The sequence below is a fragment of the Clinocottus analis genome, unplaced genomic scaffold, assembly GCF_023055335.1.
Source record: "Clinocottus analis isolate CAN_PGR_092001 unplaced genomic scaffold, fCliAna1.0.p SCAF_4, whole genome shotgun sequence".
In the NCBI taxonomy this organism is placed as follows: Eukaryota; Metazoa; Chordata; class Actinopteri; order Perciformes; family Cottidae; genus Clinocottus; species Clinocottus analis.
Genome location: NW_027176153.1, coordinates 9,086,864 through 9,106,722, shown reverse-complemented (window position 1 = coordinate 9,106,722; position 19,859 = coordinate 9,086,864). Strand labels below are relative to the sequence as shown.

The 19,859-nt window shown below is 43.5% G+C and overlaps 1 protein-coding gene across 2 annotated transcripts in view; it reads left to right on the top strand.

The window, feature by feature from the left end:
• The window catches only part of slco4a1 (solute carrier organic anion transporter family, member 4A1), a 28,502-nt gene extending 10,589 nt beyond the window's left edge, over window positions 1-17,913 (top strand). Inside the window, exons 1-12 of one of the 2 annotated variants that reach the window (XM_068598547.1) lie at window positions 3,748-3,828; window positions 6,049-7,190; window positions 9,637-9,727; window positions 10,044-10,165; window positions 10,353-10,464; window positions 12,026-12,180; window positions 13,176-13,446; window positions 14,563-14,725; window positions 15,559-15,734; window positions 15,987-16,051; window positions 16,166-16,314; window positions 17,124-17,913. In XM_068598547.1, coding sequence (XP_068454648.1) covers window positions 6,344-7,190; window positions 9,637-9,727; window positions 10,044-10,165; window positions 10,353-10,464; window positions 12,026-12,180; window positions 13,176-13,446; window positions 14,563-14,725; window positions 15,559-15,734; window positions 15,987-16,051; window positions 16,166-16,314; window positions 17,124-17,294 — 2,322 coding nt within the window. In that variant the 5' untranslated portion in view covers window positions 3,748-3,828; window positions 6,049-6,343 and the 3' untranslated portion in view covers window positions 17,295-17,913. Of the gene's footprint in view, window positions 1-3,747; window positions 3,829-6,048; window positions 7,191-9,636; window positions 9,728-10,043; window positions 10,166-10,352; window positions 10,465-12,025; window positions 12,181-13,175; window positions 13,447-14,562; window positions 14,726-15,558; window positions 15,735-15,986; window positions 16,052-16,165; window positions 16,315-17,123 lie in introns of those variants that run through there. The other variant, XM_068598548.1, reaches the window with a different exon arrangement.
• The last annotated feature ends 1,946 nt before the right edge of the window (window positions 17,914-19,859 follow it).

Below are 19,859 nucleotides of genomic sequence, written 5' to 3'. Positions count from 1 at the left end.
ACATGGTTTTATTCTGTATAAGATAATTGACACAAACCAGCTTCATTCAGAGGTGTGACGTGTGGTTGATTTGAAGTTCTTGTTACCAGTTTATCAAATAATACAGCTTATCAAATGATACATATCTTCATTATGTATCATTTGATAAACTGCATGTTGGCCCCTCACAAAGTCAAGGAGGACCTTGCACTGTTGGCTGTACTCATTAAGTCACACCCTTGTTTTCAGGAGGAATTTTATTCAAACACAATTTGACCATTTTCTAAAGCCATCAAATCTGAAGACCTTCACGTGCCGCATGAACTGAAATGGACTTTCTCGTCATGCATTTCCAAGGCTTGAATAGCTCGGCATGATTTCAGTCCATCTTCTAATATATCCCACCAAGATACATGATGAGAATAAAGTTGTAATATTACAATAATTGAATCATAACTTAATGAGAATAGTGTGATAAAAAACAAAACAAATCTCTCTTTGCTATAATGTCTGCTATGCATGAAGCTATAGCTCTGCATTGTAGCCTTCAGACTCACGATGAGCTGCAGTGCAGCAGGAGAGGAAACGGACCCGCTTCACATCGACAAGGGAATTTAGTGGCCTGAGAATCTCACGTTTACATTGCGAAGGCAAAACAATAAGTAAGGACCTATCAGAATTTTGTGTTAACATTGTAAAACTTAACTTTATTACGTCGTCATATTACAGACATGACACACATCCATGAAGTTTGCTCTCTGCATTTAACCCATCCATAGCCATTAGGAGCAGTAATTGTAGTAAGATTAATGAATACAAATAAGTAGGCTTAAGTTAAACTTAAAAAATACAAACAGTATAGACTTTGATCTTAAATATATAAGATAACTTAAGATAAGAATCGAACAATTTAGACGTAATACAAAGAAGAAGAAAAACTGTTCAAACACGGCAGGTAATTAAAGGTCTCTCTCGCTCTCTCTCTCTCTCTCTCTCTCTCTCTCTCTCTCTCTCTCTCTCTCTCTCTCTCTCTCTTTGTCTCTCATGTCCCTGCTGTCTATATGCAAACCTAACCCTAACCCTTACTGTGACAGACCTAGCAAACCCAAACGTGCAGTGGCCCTGAACACAGAGATTATTTGGAAAGTTATCATATTACCATTCACCTAACAGGAATTCCCAATGCCGTCCCCACAGCGGGTAACAAACTAATACCAATCAGCGATGTTCTCCCAGTAATCACACCTTGCTCGCGCTCAGTCACACGCTGAAAACAGAATCAAATGAGTCACAGGTCCACCTAAACGAACCGAGACGGAAAGGAAGACAGCGGACCGCATATTCCTGCCATGAGATTTTATAAGAAATTATCCACACAACACACGCAGGGTCAAACAAGGACAAAACACACAAAGCTGCTGGAGGTCTTTTCAGGGCTGGATGCTTGTCTAATGGAAGGTTCAAAGAGCTGGATCCTGGAAGGACGTCGGCGCTCGGTTCAGACGGGGGCACAGTTGACTCACGAGATCCCATCCACTCCTCTCTCGGTGTCTCCTTTACTACATTTTTTTCGGAGTGCAAGTTGTCTTCAGTGTTATATATATATATATATATAGTTTCTTGGAGCGTGATTGGCAGTGAGTGAGTCTCAGTCTGTCATTGCGTGGCAGAGTAATAACCACATGAGAGAAGTCTCCTTGATGCTTCAAAAGCCTTTGTTTACCGCAGAGGGGGAAACACTCCCCCGTCCAAAGCAAACACCTTTCCGCTGTGAAGATGAAGGCCCCGGTAAGCAGGGCCGAGCCCCACCATTATTAATGTTACAACTGCTCGCTCTGATCTCACTTTGAAAACAGGCATGAAAAGGGCGAGATATAAAAATGAGATAGGACTGAAATGAGAAAAAAATAGCTCGGTGAGAACTTTTCAATTTCTGGCTTTGTTCGGGGAAAAGCTAACAGTGGGACAGGATCACCTCACCATAGGGCATTGTTAACAGAGAGGACCGGTTCTAAGACACGCCCACCTCTGGTCACGTCATCATCACCTGATAATGACCCATCCCCCTTTGCTCTCATGATGCTTCATAAAACCTACCCTAGACCCTTTATAGAACTTCATACCTCCACCTCAGACCACTGTAATACCATTTAAATTGAATTGTCGTCTCTGGCTTCCCTCCCGAACCTTATTATGATTTACTTATCATGAGCAATCAGCTGAGTAGTCAGCAGCTCACAGCAGCGCCGTGGTTGGAAAGTCCTTTTCTTTTCCCTGTTGTTCAGCAAACAGCCAGGCTTGTGAGGACCCTCTGGCTGGGAAAGCTCGCCGCCAACAATTTCACTCGCTTTTTGGTTTCACCGCCAAACATTGCAGTTATTAGTTGAAACAAAGAAGCCGTGGCAGAGCATTTCGCCGTGTGCCAACGCACATTTACAGCTTGGTCAGTAGGCCTCTTTGCGACAAACCATGGTGCTCCCCGGGCCGTCGGCTTTGGGCCGCTTTCCCTGGTGGCTGTAGTTGTACTTGTGACAGGAGGCAAAAAAGTGTAAAAAGTGACAAAATTGTTGTTGGCAGGTGGTTGGAGTGGGTCAAACAAACACAGGACTTTCACCGAGGAGACCGCTGTGACCTGTGTGAAACAGTCCACGGCGGTGTCATTTGACTTATTGAGACGTCTATAACCCCGACGCGTGATGATTTTAAACCGAACCAAGTAAACCACGTGTTGAAATCTATTGGACTACTTTGGACGTTGAATAATGACACAGGGTCAACAAATAGGGGGACCCAGTGCATCAAACAGTGACGCCAAAGGGCCCCTGACCAAGCATCCGTATGTGACCGGTTGGGAGGGAGATTGTGTGGCATGTGACAATGAGCGTATGTTGTCAGTAACAAAAGAGGTTTCACAAGGTGCGGCACTCTGTTTCTTAATAAAGCTGCATTCATAGGCACCCAGGAAAGCAAAACGAGTATGAGATTAGATCAGTGTCAATGTTAATGAATGCGCACAGAAGGATTCACAAATGTTTTTTTTTGTGGTTAATGTTTGAATAACTTTCTTCACAAATATTTAAATGTACACAAATAGTTATAAATTAGCCAAAAAGTCCATATAAATGTAAACAAAATCTACAAATAATGGAAGGTTCATGAAATATATGTGTGATGGACACACAGATATGTCTTCTGTTACATAATAATCAATATTGATACTTTTATATGCAAACTTTCAGGAGAGCTGTCACTTTAAGGAAAAAATATCGAGTGAGAAAATCGAGTGAGAATGAATGCAAACTAACATGCCGACCTCTTGCAGCCTTTACTGAAACATATGTTAACCATCCGGTCTTTTGTGGAGCCCCGCTGTCTCGAGCTAACGCGGCTTCAAAGGAGTTTGAATCTAACACAGTTTCTCGAAAAAGGTTCCCATCAATAGGTGTTGAATCCAAAATGCTCCTCTCAGAGGACACTCTATCACTATCATCTGCTCAGCATGGGCCGCAGCTCCAACAAATATTATTTATCCTCAAATTTGCACGTCGAAAAAAAAAAATTGAACAAGCTTTGGAACTTTGTTGTGTTTGGAAAAGACGTAAGCACAAGTAAGCACAGTGCCATTATCTCTCAGGTGTGTGTGTGTGTGTGTGGGAGGGGGGGAGAGATGTGTGTGTGAATGTAATGTGCTTCCTCAAAGCTGCACTATAAGAGGCTTTGAGAGAGGAGCTTAGGGACGAGCATGAAAACCACTCTCTGACTGTTCTTCGTGTCTCTTCCACTCCGTCTCCGTCTTGTTCTTTGATTTCATGTCACCAGACCGGTTGATAATCACGGCCTGGAATGGAGGTAGGAAGCCAAATCGAGCATATTTATAAATTGATTCATTGCTATATAGAGAGCTTTGTCTTTCGTGATGCATTTGATTTGATTTGAGTCATTATATGATTTTTAAAGGGTTTGATGTTCTAAAGCATAAGTGCTGCTGGTAATGTGTGTGCTGCATGTAGTTAGTTGAATCGATTCGTGTCAGAAACCTAAAAGGTTAAATACGCTGAAGTTTCTGAGAGTTTTGTCTGTGACAGTTCTAAAAACTCTCTAAACAGAGTTTAAATTCTGAAGCTTTTTGTTTGGACACAACATATGTGGAACCCAGTCCCATCACAAGCTGCACAGCTACACTTTCGTGTTTGGTGTCATAAACATGTGGACTTGTGTTCAGTATGGGAAACATATGAGTTCCCTTTTTGTACTGTCCTCATGAACAGTATTGAGCTCAAATGGACTGTGACGGTCAGGTTCTGTGAGGCAAACATGTACAAAGACTTGAGGTCACTGAAAGTAAATGAGTGCATTAGTTTTTATAAGGTAGACTAATGGTGTGTTCATATCAAGAGTTGCGAAATATTCGCGCAAGTCGATTACACGTAAAGTCAATGCACGGACACGAATTGTTGTGAAATAGCAAATTTTTTGCTGGGCGGCGCAAATGACGCGAGAAAGCGTTGCGAATATTTGCTCTTTTGCTCTATTGCCCTTTTGCTTTTTCACCTTTTCGAATAACTCGACTTCGGCAAAAAATGTGCCCGTTGTTGAGTTGCGAAAGCCAATCAGCGTGGAGAAGCTCCGCCTGACCTCACCGCCGTCCTGCTGAAGCAGAATTCAACTGGCTGCCGGTCTGCCTGAGATAGCGCTGGAAGCGGCTTCATCCAGACACTCGTCCTGGTGTCGAAACTGTGTGCGACTACGGATGTGTTATGAACCCAGACACGGAGGCGTTTGATGTTACGATGTATGTGGGACTTCCTCAACAAGTATAACGCAAAAAGAGTTGTTAATGTCCCATGGTCGATGCTGGAAATTAAACTGTTTCACAGGAACGTGACCGGGTCAGTTTAGGTTAGCGAGTGAGGCTATGTGGGGCGAGGGTGGAGACCTGGATGACACCAGCATTGCTTTTTCTGTAAATAACATCATTTTCTGACTCCGTCTGTGCTTTTATAAATAACAGAATAAAGAAAATTGCAATGACGTTCAATTAAACTAGATTGCCCCATTATACCAAAAAAAATAATAAATTGAAATCACTTAGAACAATGAAAATAAAGTTCTACCTGTGCAAAAAAATAAATAATATGTAGTTACTACTAAAGAGCTCATTTTGTAAAACTAAAAGCAAATTGCAAAACAAACCTGAATGAGTGCAGATGTGTGAGCGTCAGGTTGTATCAGTGTCAGTGCTGCAGTGAGCTGCTTTCCTCTACACATCTTTTATAAACACGGTTATAGACTCGATACGCTGCGCTCAGTTCACGCTCCATATTGAGGTGAGATTTGTTTTCGGTTTTAAGAGACGGAAGAGCAGAAAAGTTGACCTGACGGAGACTTCACGGAGATGGCGAAACGCCAAAAAACGGCGAGTCGCGCATGCGCAGCGTAACCTGTTAATGGTGCACCGTAACCATTTACCTGAAAGTACAGGCTTTTCTCCATGTATTAATTAATAACTTAGTTTTATGTCTGTATACTTTGTACTTTTGCAAATGTCTGTGTGCATCGGGGCGGAACTCCGTCGTGCTCGGTACAGAGAGCAGAAGAGAGGACACGTGTTTACGCGCGACCACGTTTTGGTGTAGATGACAAGCTGTCGTGTAGATACGATCAATAACATACGTCCGATTAGTTTGTTTAATAACAGAACAAGGTGTAGACCTGTTCTATAGGAAAGATAACCTTCAATGACTTCTTGTGATCTGGCGCTATAGAGAACATTACAGGGGGGCGCCCCCCTGTAATGTTCTCTATATCTGATATAACTGCAGTTTGTATTGCCTTGCATTGGCAAAAAAAGAAAACATATTTATAGCACACAGTTATACTGTTATCTTGACGTGAGGATCACATTTTTCTTAAGATACGAACAAATAAATAGGCGTGGCAGATTTTTACCTCGTGATGTATTCTGTGTTTATGTGTCATCCATTCATGCCACCATGGAAAGCTTTTGTGCCTGATTAAAACCAATTGCTTCCCTGATCAAATCTCTCACTCTCTCTTTGCTCTCCTCAGGATGCTATTGCTCAACGTCAGTATGAAGTCTCTACAACCTGCACAACCTTGTCCAGATAGGTAAACACAGCACCAGCGGAGCCCTGAGGCCACATGGAGCACACGATACAAGCCAGGAAAGATCATCCGAGGGCTGGACAGTGACCCTGACCTCAAAGCGTTCACCTCGAGCCTCAGCCGATTCACACTGCTTTGCTCCTGCGTTTTAAACATCGCACTCTGTCTCCCCAGTGAAAAGACCCCTCCACATCCACCTGTGCCATAAGGACTCAGAATCGTTCCTCTCAGAGGGGAGATGCCCGTCTTGCTTAATACCGACGCTTCCTTCAGCTCCAAGCAGGAGCTCCTGGACCTTCAGGACTGCCCTCTCGGCGGGGCCCCCTCTCTGGACAGCCCCAGCCCCCCGGACTCCCAGACAGGCAGCCCACTAGGCTCAGGCCCCAGGAGCCCTGGCAGCCCCGAAGCGGATAGCCCCGTTCGGCCCAACATTTTCACTGGGGCTTCCACGCTCCCGGGGAAGCTCTACAGGGCGGAAACACGACCGCATGCGGGCACCGCATTGGGGTTGAAGCTGATCTCCACGGACTCGGATCAGCTATGTGGCTGGGGGGCCCTGACGCCAAAAGCTGTCCAAGTTTTCAACACCCCCCGTTGGGTGCTGTTCTTCCTCTGCGTGGCGTCTTTCCTCCAGGGGATGATCATCAACGGCTTTATAAACACAGTGGTCACCTCCATCGAACGGCGCTTCGACCTGCGCAGCTACCAGGCCGGCCTCATCGCCAGCTCCTACGACATCGCCGCCTGCGTCTGCCTGGCTTTCGTCAGCTACTTCGGCGGGACGGGACACAAGCCCCGCTGGCTGGGCTGGGGGGTGCTGATCATGGCGGTTGGTTCTCTGGTGTTTGCCTTGCCTCACTTCACCACGCCCCCTTACCAAGTCAGTCTGACCGAGCGGACACTTATGTGCTCCGGCAACCGTACCAGCCCGTGCCGGGACGAGGAGGGCGGAGGACTGTCCAGCTATCGGTTTGTGTTCATGCTGGGCCAGTTCCTCCACGGTGTAGGCGCCACGCCGCTCTACACACTAGGGGTCACGTACCTGGACGAGAACGTCAAGTCCAACTATGCGCCTGTTTATATTGGTGAGTAAATTCACTTAGCGATCACTCATGGACAGCGGTCATTTTTATGTTGTTGTTATGTTACTAAAATATTGATCATTTCTTTCCAGTTTGCCACTTTTTTCAGTCTATGTGCATTTGTTCTCAGTCATTTGTTTGTTTCCTACTGTCTCATTGTAGGACTGACAAATTGATTGGTTTCCACAAATCAAGCAGGGCTTGGAAGAATTACCACCTGCATTTCTTTTTGCAACGATTGCATGTCTACTGCAGATATCTGTTGCTTGCATGAATGTAAACAGTAGATATTTCTTTGACTGTGACAGATGTGTTGTCGTTTCCATGATCATAAAGTGTGAGTTGACCTGTAGACCTGTAATCTAACGGGAACAACAACACGCTTTCCTTGTTTGTTTTTTACTATTCATTCAAATGGTTTAATGTTGGGAATTAGTTAAATGGGCTCAACTGTTGGGTTCCCTCTAGGATCAAATAAAACAATGTTGTGTTGCTCTAATGACACTATATACAGTGGTATGAAAACGTTTGGGCACCCCTGATCATTTTCAAGATTTTCCTTTATATATCATTGGTTGTTCGGAACAGCAATTTCAATTAAATATATCATATAGCAGACAAACACAGTGATATTTAAGAAGTGAAATGAAGTTCATAGGATTTACAGAAAGTGTGCAATAATTACTTAAACAAAAGTAGGCAGGTGCATAAATTTGGGCATCCTTGTTATTTCATTGATTTAAATACCTTCAGCACTAATTATTGGAACACAAAATTTGTTTGGTAAGCTCATTGACCCTCGACCTACAGACACAAGTGAAGCCCATCATGAGAATATTTAAGGTGCCCAGTTGCAAGTTGTTCTCCTCTTTGCATCTTCTCCGAAGACTGGCAACATGGGAGCCTCAAAACAACTGTCACATGACCTGAAAACAAAGATTGTTCAACATCATGGTTTAGGCGAAGGACACAAAAAGCTAGCTCAGAGATTTCAGCTGTCAGTTTCCACTGTGAGGAACATAGTGAGGAAATGGAAGACCACAGGCACAGTTCTAGTTAAGGCCCGTAGGGGCAGGCCAAGAAAAATCTGAGATAAGCAGAGGCGAAGGATGGTGAGAACAGTCAAACTCAACCCACAGACCAGCTCCAAAGACCTACAACATGATCTTGCTGCAGATGGTGTCACTATTCAGCGCACTTTGCACAAGGAGATGCTGTATGGGAGAGTAACGCGGCAGAAGCCTTTTCTGCGCCCATGCCACGAAAAGAGTCGCTTAAGGTACGCTCACGCACATTTGAAAAAGCCAGCTTCATTTTGGAATAAGGTGCTGTGGGCTGATGAAACTAAATGTGAGTTATTTGGACATAACAAGGGGCGGTATGCACGGCGGAAGAAGAACACAGCATTCCAAGAGAAACACTTGCTGCCCACAGTAACATGTGGTGGTGTTGCATCGTGCTGTGGGGCTGTGTAGCCAGTGCAGGTACTGGAAATCCTGTTAAAGGTGAAGGTCGCATGGATTCCAGTCAGTATCAGCAGATTGTTGCGAACATTGTTCAAGAATCAGCGACAAAGTTGAAGTTGCGTCGGGGCTGGATACTTCAACAAGACAACGACCCTAAACACCGCTCAAATTCTACCTGAGTGTTCATGCAGAGGGACAAGTACAACGTTGTGGAATGGCCATCTCAGTCCCCAGGCCTGAATATCATTGAAAACCTGTGGTCCTGACTGAACTGGAGATGTTTTGTGAAGAAGAATCGTCAAAAATACCTTCAACCAGAATCCAGACCCTCATTGGAAGCTATAGGAAGCGTTTAGAGGCTGTTATTTCTGCAAAAGGACGATCTACTAAATATTGATGTCATTTTTCTGTTGGGGTGCCCAAATTTATGCACCTGCCTACTTTTGTTTAAATAATTATTGCACACTTTCTGTAAATCCTATAAACTTCATTTCACTTCTTAAACATCACTGTGTCTTCTATATGATGTATTTAATTCAAATTGCTGTGCCGAACAACCAATGATACATAAATGAAAAACTTGAAAATGATCAGAGGTGCCCAAATGTTTTCATACCACTGTATAATGACTCCAGTTAGGAGTACCTATCCAGAAGACAATCACAACACTAATGTTGCCTCCATCAACTCTGTAATTTCCCCCGTCTCAGGCTGTTGCCACCACCTTCTCTTCACCATTCAGCATCCACTGAGGACATCTGTGGTACAAAACTACGTCCATTTCAAATAGCAGCAGCGCACCGTGTGACCCGTTGAAGGACAAACAGTCTTTGACATGAAAACATTAACTTTGGGGACACAGAGCTCGATAAAGAACAATGGGGCCCTTTTAACCTGTAGGAAACAGGAAGTAGACAGGCACTGTACTGACACACCCATGGTCTGGTTCTGAGTCTGTTGTCTCTCTCTCCCTCTCTCTCCAGGGATCTTCTACACGGCGGCCATTGTGGGTCCGGCGGCGGGCTACCTGCTGGGGGGATACTTCCTCACCATTTACACCGAGATCCAGATGACGTAAGTCTCCTGTGGGTGGCAGGATGAGTTACAATAGACTAGAAAACCCAAGAATGAATATGTATTTAGATAGAACAATATATAATAGAGCATACTTGATGTTAACATAGTCAGTGTATAGCTGGAATTATTGATTTAGTTTATATGAAACTATCACATGGTAAAGCCTGTTGAACTACCAAAACGTGTTGTTAAAGAGATGAATTCACCTATATTGTAATGTAAGATTGTGGCCATATTACCCTTATATAAAAGGTGGATAACAGTGAATGTCAAGTCATTCACAAAACGTGTGTGTGTATGTGTGTTGTCACAGCACAGAGATGACTCCAGAGAACCCTCTGTGGGTCGGGGCTTGGTGGATCGGCTTCCTGGCAGGAGGAGCAGCAGCTCTCCTGGTAGCGTTCCCCATCCTGGGCTACCCACGACAGCTACCGGGTACCGCTCCCGTCCACACTCCACACACACACCTGCACGCTCTTTTGTCTCCCAATAGGAAGGAGTAAAGTGCAAAGAAGCACAAGAGCATTCATATATATATGTTACAAAAAAAATATTTAATATTTGTATTTTTAGCTTGAGGTAGAACTTGCAATGGCAAATGACCCTCTGCCTCCTTCTGCAGGCTCTCAGGAGTACGTGGCCATGCGGGTGTCCGAGGCCCACCAGCTCAAGGACGGAAGCCAGACCACAGCCTCAGACCCTCAGTTCGGCAAATCTGTCAAAGACATGCCAAGGTAGTGCACTTACTGAAAAGGCCGGTAGATAAAGTGTTTTGGATACATTACAGACAACCTCCGGACAGGTGGACCACCATCCTGACGACCAACGAGCCTCTCGGGACGAAAAAGCTGAATGATCGTCAGACGTTCCTAGATGCAGCAATGCGTTGCACCTTTCGATGCCAACACCTTGCCCTGTTGCCTACAGAGCCTGCTTGCAGATATACTTTCAGAATAATACAGTACAGAGGACGTGACACCATCATGACATCGTCAGACTGAGAGCATCAACATGATGAGTTCTTTTTGTGCCATGAATCACTAAATTAAAGCACGGAGAATGTTCAATATCCCAAAAAGAAACCGAGCTTGGACCCCCACATGGGGTTACAAAAGCTTCACAGGGGATCACGAGGCCTCCTTGCTTTAAAAGGGAGGTAAGACAAAAACACACAGTTGGTCTATATCCCATCGATCAGGGGTGAAGAAAAAAAAAGTGTATATATAAATATATATATATTTTTTTAAGACTAAAATTAGCAGAGCTGGGATTCAATCCTCTGATCCTCTGCTTATAAGACAGACATGCAAACCATTGATCCACAGTCGCAATTGATGTGAGCAGTGATATTATTGTGTTGGAAGTCGTTAAACATGGATCACGTCATGAAAGTGGCGTCACAAACGCGTCACAAAGCGAGGGAATCTGCAGAGGAGAGCCCAGGCAGATAAACAGAGGGCTGATGTCTGAATTTTTGCTCTTTATGTTTCTAGTTAATTGTTGAAAGACCTTAAAATAGAGTTTATCATCTAAAAAACCTTCACGAATAATTTGAACATAGAGAAACGTTGTCGTTAATTATGCGTTGTCATGCTGTGATTTTTTCTGGTCCGGCCCACTTGCGATCAAAATAGGCAGCATGTGGCCCCTTCACTAAAACGAGTTTGACATCCCTGCCATAGATTCACTCACACAGCATCAGGCCCTCTGCTCATTTTACTGTCTTCCTCCAGAACTAGATGGAAAAGTTGGCAGCTCTGCTAGTAGCTGTCAACTCTCAGGGGAATTCTGTGTGTGATGTTAGCTAGCTCGTTAGACGATGATGATGATGATGATGATATCTCTTGAGTACTAACTGGAATACAGTTTGTAAATTAAGAAAATGTCCACATTTTAGCCATCCTGACATTGTGATCGCTATTTATGTAAAAACAGCAATCTTTCCATCCGGAGATTATCATATATAGAGGAAAGCAACTCTATGAGGCTCTATATTTAGACAGACATGTGGCAGACTCTTACTTATGAGTGACAGCCCGGCCTCTTTCAGTAACTGTTTACTTTGAACGCAGCCACCCACAGGAAGTCACCACTGCAGCACTGGGGGACACAGTAAGGCGAGGATCATGTTGCGTATATGACGATACGTCTTTGGGTCCAGGGCAGTGTTTTTCTGTATTAGGAACAACTCCAGGCTGGTGAGATTAGAGCGGTCTGGTTTGATTAAAAAGGAAGCGAATGGTTTATTCAGTTAGTTGCACACACTTACTCTATGCTCCTTCTTTCTCCCTCCAGGTCCGTGCTGCTCCTCTTGAAGAATCCCCCCTTCCTGTTCCTGTGCTTGGCCGGGGCCACGGAGGCCACCCTCATCGCCGGCATGTCCACATTCGGTCCAAAGTTCTTGGAGTCGCAGTTCAGTCTGAGTGCTTCGGAGGCTGCCACATGGTTCGGTGAGTGACAAGCAAAGAGGTCAAATCATGCAGCACACCAGCGCTAACCCGAATGGTCGATCCAAATGAGTTTTAAAGCCATCTCAACTCGGTGAGAAATAAAAAATAAAATGACAAGACAGATGGACAGACTTTGGACTCTGACCTGTTCCTTTGGCGATATTAAATATCCAAGCACTTTATTTCCATTGACATTATTTTCGCCATGCCCTCCTGTGCAATACATTTATATTTGTTCACCGTGAGTCTGGATGTTGTGTTATTTATCTAACTACAGCAGCATAGGGAATATTTGATCATTTAAATTTTTAGTCAAGTTGATAATAGTGGTAGAAGGAGCAAACTAGTGACTTTTATTCCACATTGGGAAAAAGTGTCTCATGCAATGTCTTTTGTAACATGCACTTCCACTGAATTCACAACACTTCCTTATTCTCAAATCATCAAATATCAAGGCCCTATCATACAAACCATAATGCTCGAGGTGACCCTCGAGGGTCGGTTTGGGTCTGCGTGTCAGTTTTCCGCTGGTTACATGCATGTGGTCTCTTTTTCTTCATTTACTTACGCAACAAAACTACTTGGTTGCGTTTAGACAGCAATAGTTTGAGGCGAGGCTCAGGATAAGGTAGTTTGGGTCAAAATTAGTACGTTGGTTATACAAAACAAGTATTCGTAAGAGCATGTGAGTTGAGCATATGGTCAAAACTCTTCTAATAACTCCAGTTACCGGATAAAATCTCTCATTAAAACAATGAATTTATCTCTAACTGGCCAAACTGTGGTAATCTTTTACGAGATTGTTGCCCCTCCTCAACACTGGAGAGTGGAGCTGAAGAAAAGCTAATGCAGTGTCCACAACGAACTAAGACACTCAGTATATTTCACAACAACTAACTTGTGAGATTGTGATACTTCATGTCTACGAGTAGATATTTACAGTGGAACTGCATCCTGATTGCATCACCATGTATGCTGCCCCCCGCCTCCCTCAGGTTACATGGTGGTACCAGCCGGCGGCGGCGGCACCTTTCTGGGCGGCTACATTGTGAAGAGACTGAACCTGCGCTGTCGAGGCATCATCCGCTTCTGCATGATGTGTGCGATGGTCAGTCTGCTCGCCATCTTCATCTTCCTCATCCACTGCCCCAACGTGCCCATGGCCGGTGTCACAGCGCCGTACCAATACAGTCTGATGGAGAAGAAGCAGCTGGACCAGTACAAAGACCTGTATGACAAGCCAAGCGAGCTGCAGCATAGAAACAGGTGGGCACGGTTTATGTTTGCTCCTAATGTCCATTCATTTTCATGATTTTCTTTTGACTAAAACACCAACACTAATGTTTAAAGTTCAGACCATTGTTCATATAACTTTTGTTTCAGAAAGGATACGGTAATATTTGGGATAGCAATAATTATTGTGGTCCTTCAAGAGTCTAAAGTCTGTGAGTAATGTTGCGTTAGCGTTAGCATTAGCAGGTCTGCATATTTTGGCGATTTATCTTAGCTGGTTTGCCACCTATCTAATTTTAAGTTCAATTGTAAATACATTTAATCATAAATCTTATGTTTCTTTCCTTGAAACAACTGGTCAAATTAGCAGTCAGCATCTGATTGCTAATCGGGGCTTCTGTCTTTAGATTTATTGCAATTAGTTAGAAGATTTTTCTCTGCAAAGGAAGTTTCTATCAAATGAATAGTTGAATAGAAGCTAATGGAAGCTAATGTGCTTAGCTGTACAGAGTAACATTTTACTTCAGTAAACAATTGAAATGTCTTGAGATTGTTGGATCATAATCTTGAAGGGAAAAGCATGCGAGCCATTACGAGCACAGAACATTAACATTAACCTTATGGTTTTTCGACTGTATTGAGATACATGACAATTTGTGCAGCCTGGTATGATATTTTACAAAAAGTCATCCCTTATTTTTGTCCACGAACGTGTTTCAAATATGCATTTAGTGACTTGTCCCCTGGTAATTCCTATCGTGTAACGGCAAATATATGTTATATATTTTATATATATATATGGCCAGTAGTTATTGGGCCACTTGCTAATATACAGTAGTCTATGCACTGACACGGACAACATTAACATTGCATCCAAATTGATTTTGTGGGACATAAAATAATAATAATATAATCCTCCTCGTAGGTATAGAGCAGAACATAACATAAAAACAGCCCGCTTTGTTCAGCAATGTCTTCATGTATTCCAGAGTAATTACCACCATGATGACGTGTACATTAGTGACTGAGGAAAGTACTTGTGATCAGAGTACGAGGTTGCAAAACCACTGAGACCAATGACCTCCTTCTTTGCCTTCGTCTCCACACACCCCTCCCGGCCCTCCCTCCCTCCCATTGGTCCGTCTGCAGCTCTTCTCTCGAGGAGGATCTGACGGTGGGCTGCAACGCAGGCTGCAACTGTGTCAGAGAGCTGTACAACCCAGTGTGTGGGGCAGACGGAGTGATGTACTACTCCCCATGCCACGCGGGCTGCAGCTCCATCAACCACACCGAGCCCTCCACCGGCAAACAGGTACCGCCCCCTCTCAGTGGATCAGCTGACTGCTTGCTGGCTTTTTTCTCATTCGCTTGTTCGTTAGTTGTTTTTTTGTGTGTTTTTCATGCTCAGTGACTTATATTCGAGAAACGTATATGCACATCTCTGGTTATCCCGAGATTTTTTTCAGCGTTTTTGTGTGATTCCTTGTGGAGAAACTCTGTTTCATGGATTAGAGAACAAAATGTTATGAGGACAGTCCTAAAGAGCACAAAGCTGTGTGTCTGTAGACACAGGAGACAGCATTGCTGAAGCCTTCCCCAAAAATAAAGACTTCCACTGCATCTCAAGACTTGTTGTAAACTTCCCCGCTAACAAGCAGCAGTGCATTTATGTTCATTTATTGCAGTTGTGTTTATATACATTATCAGCGTTAGTAGAAAGTGAAAATGCTAAATTCTGCCGCAGAGGCACTCATTTTCATTACAAGCCCCCTCGAAAGCCATTCAATAAAAAATGAAATGGACTTCAAACAAATCAACTGTTTTTTTTCTCTAAATGCTAAATATAATTTAGTGTAAGGACAATAGCATTTTGTTATACCTACAACGAAAGGAATAATATAGGTAAACAACGTAACATCATTCCTTTCAATATTTATTGAAATTCTATTAACTATTACACAGTTTACAACACAAAACTATTACACAGTTTACAACACACACTTATACTTCTTTATTAATTTAGAAGCAGCAATATTAGTAAAGCCGTTTAGTTGAACAGTTAAATAGCTCTTATATTATAATATAATATATAGATATTTCAGACTCTTCAGCTTCTGAAATGTTGGACACTGTGTGTGTTTCCAGGTGTACTCTGGATGCAGCTGTGTGGTGGGCAACGTGTCCTGGGGCGAGGAGGGCTTCGCTCTAACGGGGAAGTGTGGCAGCACCTGCCACCACATGCCGGCCTTCCTCTCCTTGCTCTTCATCGTCATCTCCTTCACCTTCCTCTGTAGCATCCCGGCACTCACTGCCACACTCAGGTGACAAGTGCCCCCGTTTGACTACTTGTTGTTGTGTGTTTTCATTACAAGTACACAGCTGGTAACTGCCGAGAAAAAAATAAAGAAAACATTACATGGGCGGCTATATCTTCTTGTACCTCCATGGCCTACTAGATGGCACGCTGAGCAAATCGCTGTACTGTCAGGACAAACTGCAGATAAAACAAATGCAGCAAAATGAGCGGAACTTGTATTGTCATCGTCGTGTCTGACCGACTGTGTGTTGTGCAGGTGTGTGCCAGACAGCCAGAGATCCTTTGGACTCGGCATCCAATGGATTGTGGTGCGCACACTTGGTAGGCCCGCTGCATTCTTCTCAAACTCTTTCCATTTTAACCTCTGAATCGTGATAATTCGGCTGAACGTAGATGTTTGGATGTCGTCCAATCTCTGTTGCCGTCTCCCCGCAGGAGGTATCCCAGGCCCCATAGCGTTCGGCTCGGTGATTGACATCTCCTGCTTACTGTGGCAGGATCGGTGTGGAGAGCAGGGCTCCTGCTACCTCTATCATAACTCAGCTATGAGCCGGTACACACTAGTGGCTGGCATCATCTATAAGGTAATACTAATGCAGGCCGTTTGCTGCAGTCTCACATTCATTCAATGTCTTTGTTGAAAACGTAAGCTTTGTGAGGTAAGATCTCTCTGCTTTGCTGGAAAAAAAGTCAATAACATTGTTTAGTCACTCAGCCTTCGGGACTGTTGGGGCCTATTGGACGTGCATGTTTAAATGTAATTCGCTTAGTTTAGCATAGTACCGGAAAGCAGGGAGTGATGGATGGCTTAGCTCTGTCTAAGTTCAAAGGCCCCTAACACCTCAACCTCTTACATCATACTTATACGAATCAATATTCACTTAAACTTTAATTCAGTTTATTTTGTATAGCCCGGAATCACAAATTATAAAATGGCCTCAGAGGGCTTTACAATCTGTACACATACATCATCCCTGGCCTGTCAACCTATGCAATATGTAAACAAAAATGTAGATCTGGCAAATTTTGGTTGAACAGGATTAAAAGTGTCTTGGAGACTGATTGCCATGACCCGGTTACGCCCCGCAGAACCAGAAGCTGGAGCTTGAGGTGCCGCCATGTGTATTTCTTTACTTTACCTCATGCTACAGTCGTTGTGCTTTATGCTAAGCTAACGGCCTGAGGGCTCGGACTTTAAGCACAGACATGAGAATGATGTCAATCATCTTGTTAAACTTCAGGCGAGAAAATAAGCGTGTTTACTAAATTGTTAAATTAAACCTTTGATAAGAAAAAGTGACTGAGTATGTGCCACCAGACTCATCTGCTTTTTTGTGAATTCTTTTCTGTGCACCATTTATCTTGACAACTATTACCTGTCCTCTCGTTTTAGGTGGTGGGGACAATCTTTTTCCTGTTGGCCAGCATCCTGTACAAGCCTCCTCCCGAGTCGCCTCAAAGTAGCTGTGAGAGCACCGACCATGGAGGAGGGGACGTGAGCGACCTGCCCATCAAAGACCTGCCTGAAGATGGCGTCATCGTCAACCTGCACGCCAGGTTATGACGTCAGAGACCCTCCTGATCACTGAGTCTCTGGTCTGACTGTGTGTGTGCGTGTGTGTGTGTGTGTGTGTGTGTGTGTGTGGATGCTGCTTAGCGCAGCGTGTAAATGTGTGTTTGGGTGGTGCTTCCTTTATACCGACAGCCTTTTCTCAGCCATAATGACACCACCCCCAACAGATCAAGTCAAGATTATTATAGACACGCATACCACAAACAGAATGCCTTCACACAGACACACACACTCACACACACTCAAACACACACACACACACACACACACACACACACACACACACACACACACACACACACACACACACACACACACAGGTTTCTATACAAAACGACTTCTTACATGCTGCTCTCTGGGAAGAAAATCCCTGCTGTGACCACACGTGTGTGTGTGTGTGTGTGTGTGTGTGTGTGCGTGCTCGAGTGTGAGTGACAGGTCGGCGCCACACAAGCTTCTCACAAGCTTTCCTACAGAGCTCTCAATACTGTGTCCAATCTGTTCAAAGGACTTTTTAGAATGTAAGTCTGAGGAAATTTGTTTGTTTCACATATTATGTCATTTTCCTTTCAAAGACAATGAAACAGCTGAGACCTTTGTGGTTATATATATATATATATATATATATATATATATATATATATATATATATATATATATATATATATATATATATATATATATATATGTTATGCCATGTGTATGAAGCATTTATGATGTGGAGGGGGGGAAATGAAGGTATTTGTATTCATCTTCTTGTTCTGTTCTTCTGCTATTACTGGAAGATAATAACGCCGCTTTACTTTCTATCCATGATGAAGCAGTGATGGACTGTATCTGCAGGCCAGTAATAATGAAGCCCAATCATTTCATGACATATTTCAAGCCAAGATTATTCGATTATTAATATGATGTCAATATAGTCACAGTACAGCAGCACAAATCTATTTTCCATTAGAAAAGCACACATGTACTTTTGCTGTACATGTACTGTAAAAGTTGGGTTACAAGCCGCTTCTACCTTCGTTGGGTGTCCCCGCTGTAGCAAGCTAGCGCTGCTGCTAGCTGCCCGCTGCTGCTGATAGCTTCCTGCTGCTGCTCCGAGCTCCCCGCTAATGCTGCTGCTACTGCCCGCGTCCCCGCTGCCCGCGTCGGGCGTCGAGCTGGGGCTGGTCCCACTACCTTTGGGGCGCTAGCGGAGAGCTTGCCAAGAACTAGCTGCAGCGCTAGTTGGCTACAGCGGGGAGCTAGTGGGGACAACCACTGACGGTAGTAGCGGCTTGTTAGCCGACTTTTACGGTACCAGATACTTATGCCCACTAATTGGCTTGCATTTAATACTAGTGAAGAGAAGAAATGAAATGCTGAAAATTGTAAATACAAACATGCTCTGTTTGACAGAGTTTAGTAGACAGAGCGTTGATGCTTCTCTTCCACAGCAATCGCATATCTGCACTTTCCAAAAAATAAAAAATGTCACAATGAAAGGCAGGTCAAATCAGCTTTTGAAGTGGCAAAACTTTGTAACTAAATGATTTATTAGCTGTGGAATCATTGCGATAATGTTGGGTTGCAGTAAATCTGTGCACATTCGAGTCAAGTTCATTGCATCATGACAGATTGGCGCTCTTTAAAGGAGGGCGCTATCATAACTTGTTAGCCGTAGCCATTCATGTATTTGTACCTGCATTTTAAAGTCGTTAAGGAGGTCTAAAAAGGATATCGAAATGCTTTTGCAGAATATGTTCTGACGCAACATGACTTAAAGTCACGTGATTTATCAGCTGCTTAAGCCGATGGCGCGCATTAGCATTGTTGCATGAAGTCTTCTTCAGCGCCGGACAGCATGAAACATGGTGAAAACTCGCCAACATAAAAGAACAATTTAAACTTGCCCAATTATCGTCCATTGGTTAGATAGCCAAGGCAACTTTATTTTTCTTCTTCTACTATTTGTTTATAGGTAGATTACAGCCATACGTAAAACGTAGCCTGTGGTGCCAACTTCTGATGAAACTACACTGCATTGGCGAGTTTATTCTCTCCAAGCCAGTTGATGGAAGGGCGCAGAATTCACATTTCTACTTTTGCGATATTAACAAAAGTTTACTCGAAATTAGCTGGACAATAAAACGGAAACACAACCTGTTTTGAACTCATCGTTAAGCCTAAACATTTAAGTTTTGTTCTAGCGTCGCAAGTTTTAAATCTCAGACACTGACCACCTGTGCAATCCACCAATCACAACGGTTCCATGGGGATTTAGTGGCCATTTTGAATGCTGATGTGCTCGTGCTTTAAATAAAGCTATCGTGGGAAATGACTCTTAGGTTGGAGCTGCCAAGGGCAATGCACAATTGGCAGGCCATGCAGTATAACAAATCAGCAGTCATTTGGACCTAAATATCACAGTACTGTAAGTACACAAATGTGCCAAAGCCGCATTGCAACTCGTTTTTTGGTTGTTGTTTTTTAAACCATTTTTGCAAATAATTTATATGTTTTTATTTCTTGCCTTCACTGTGGGATGATGAAATTAATGCTGCCCTGGCTCTG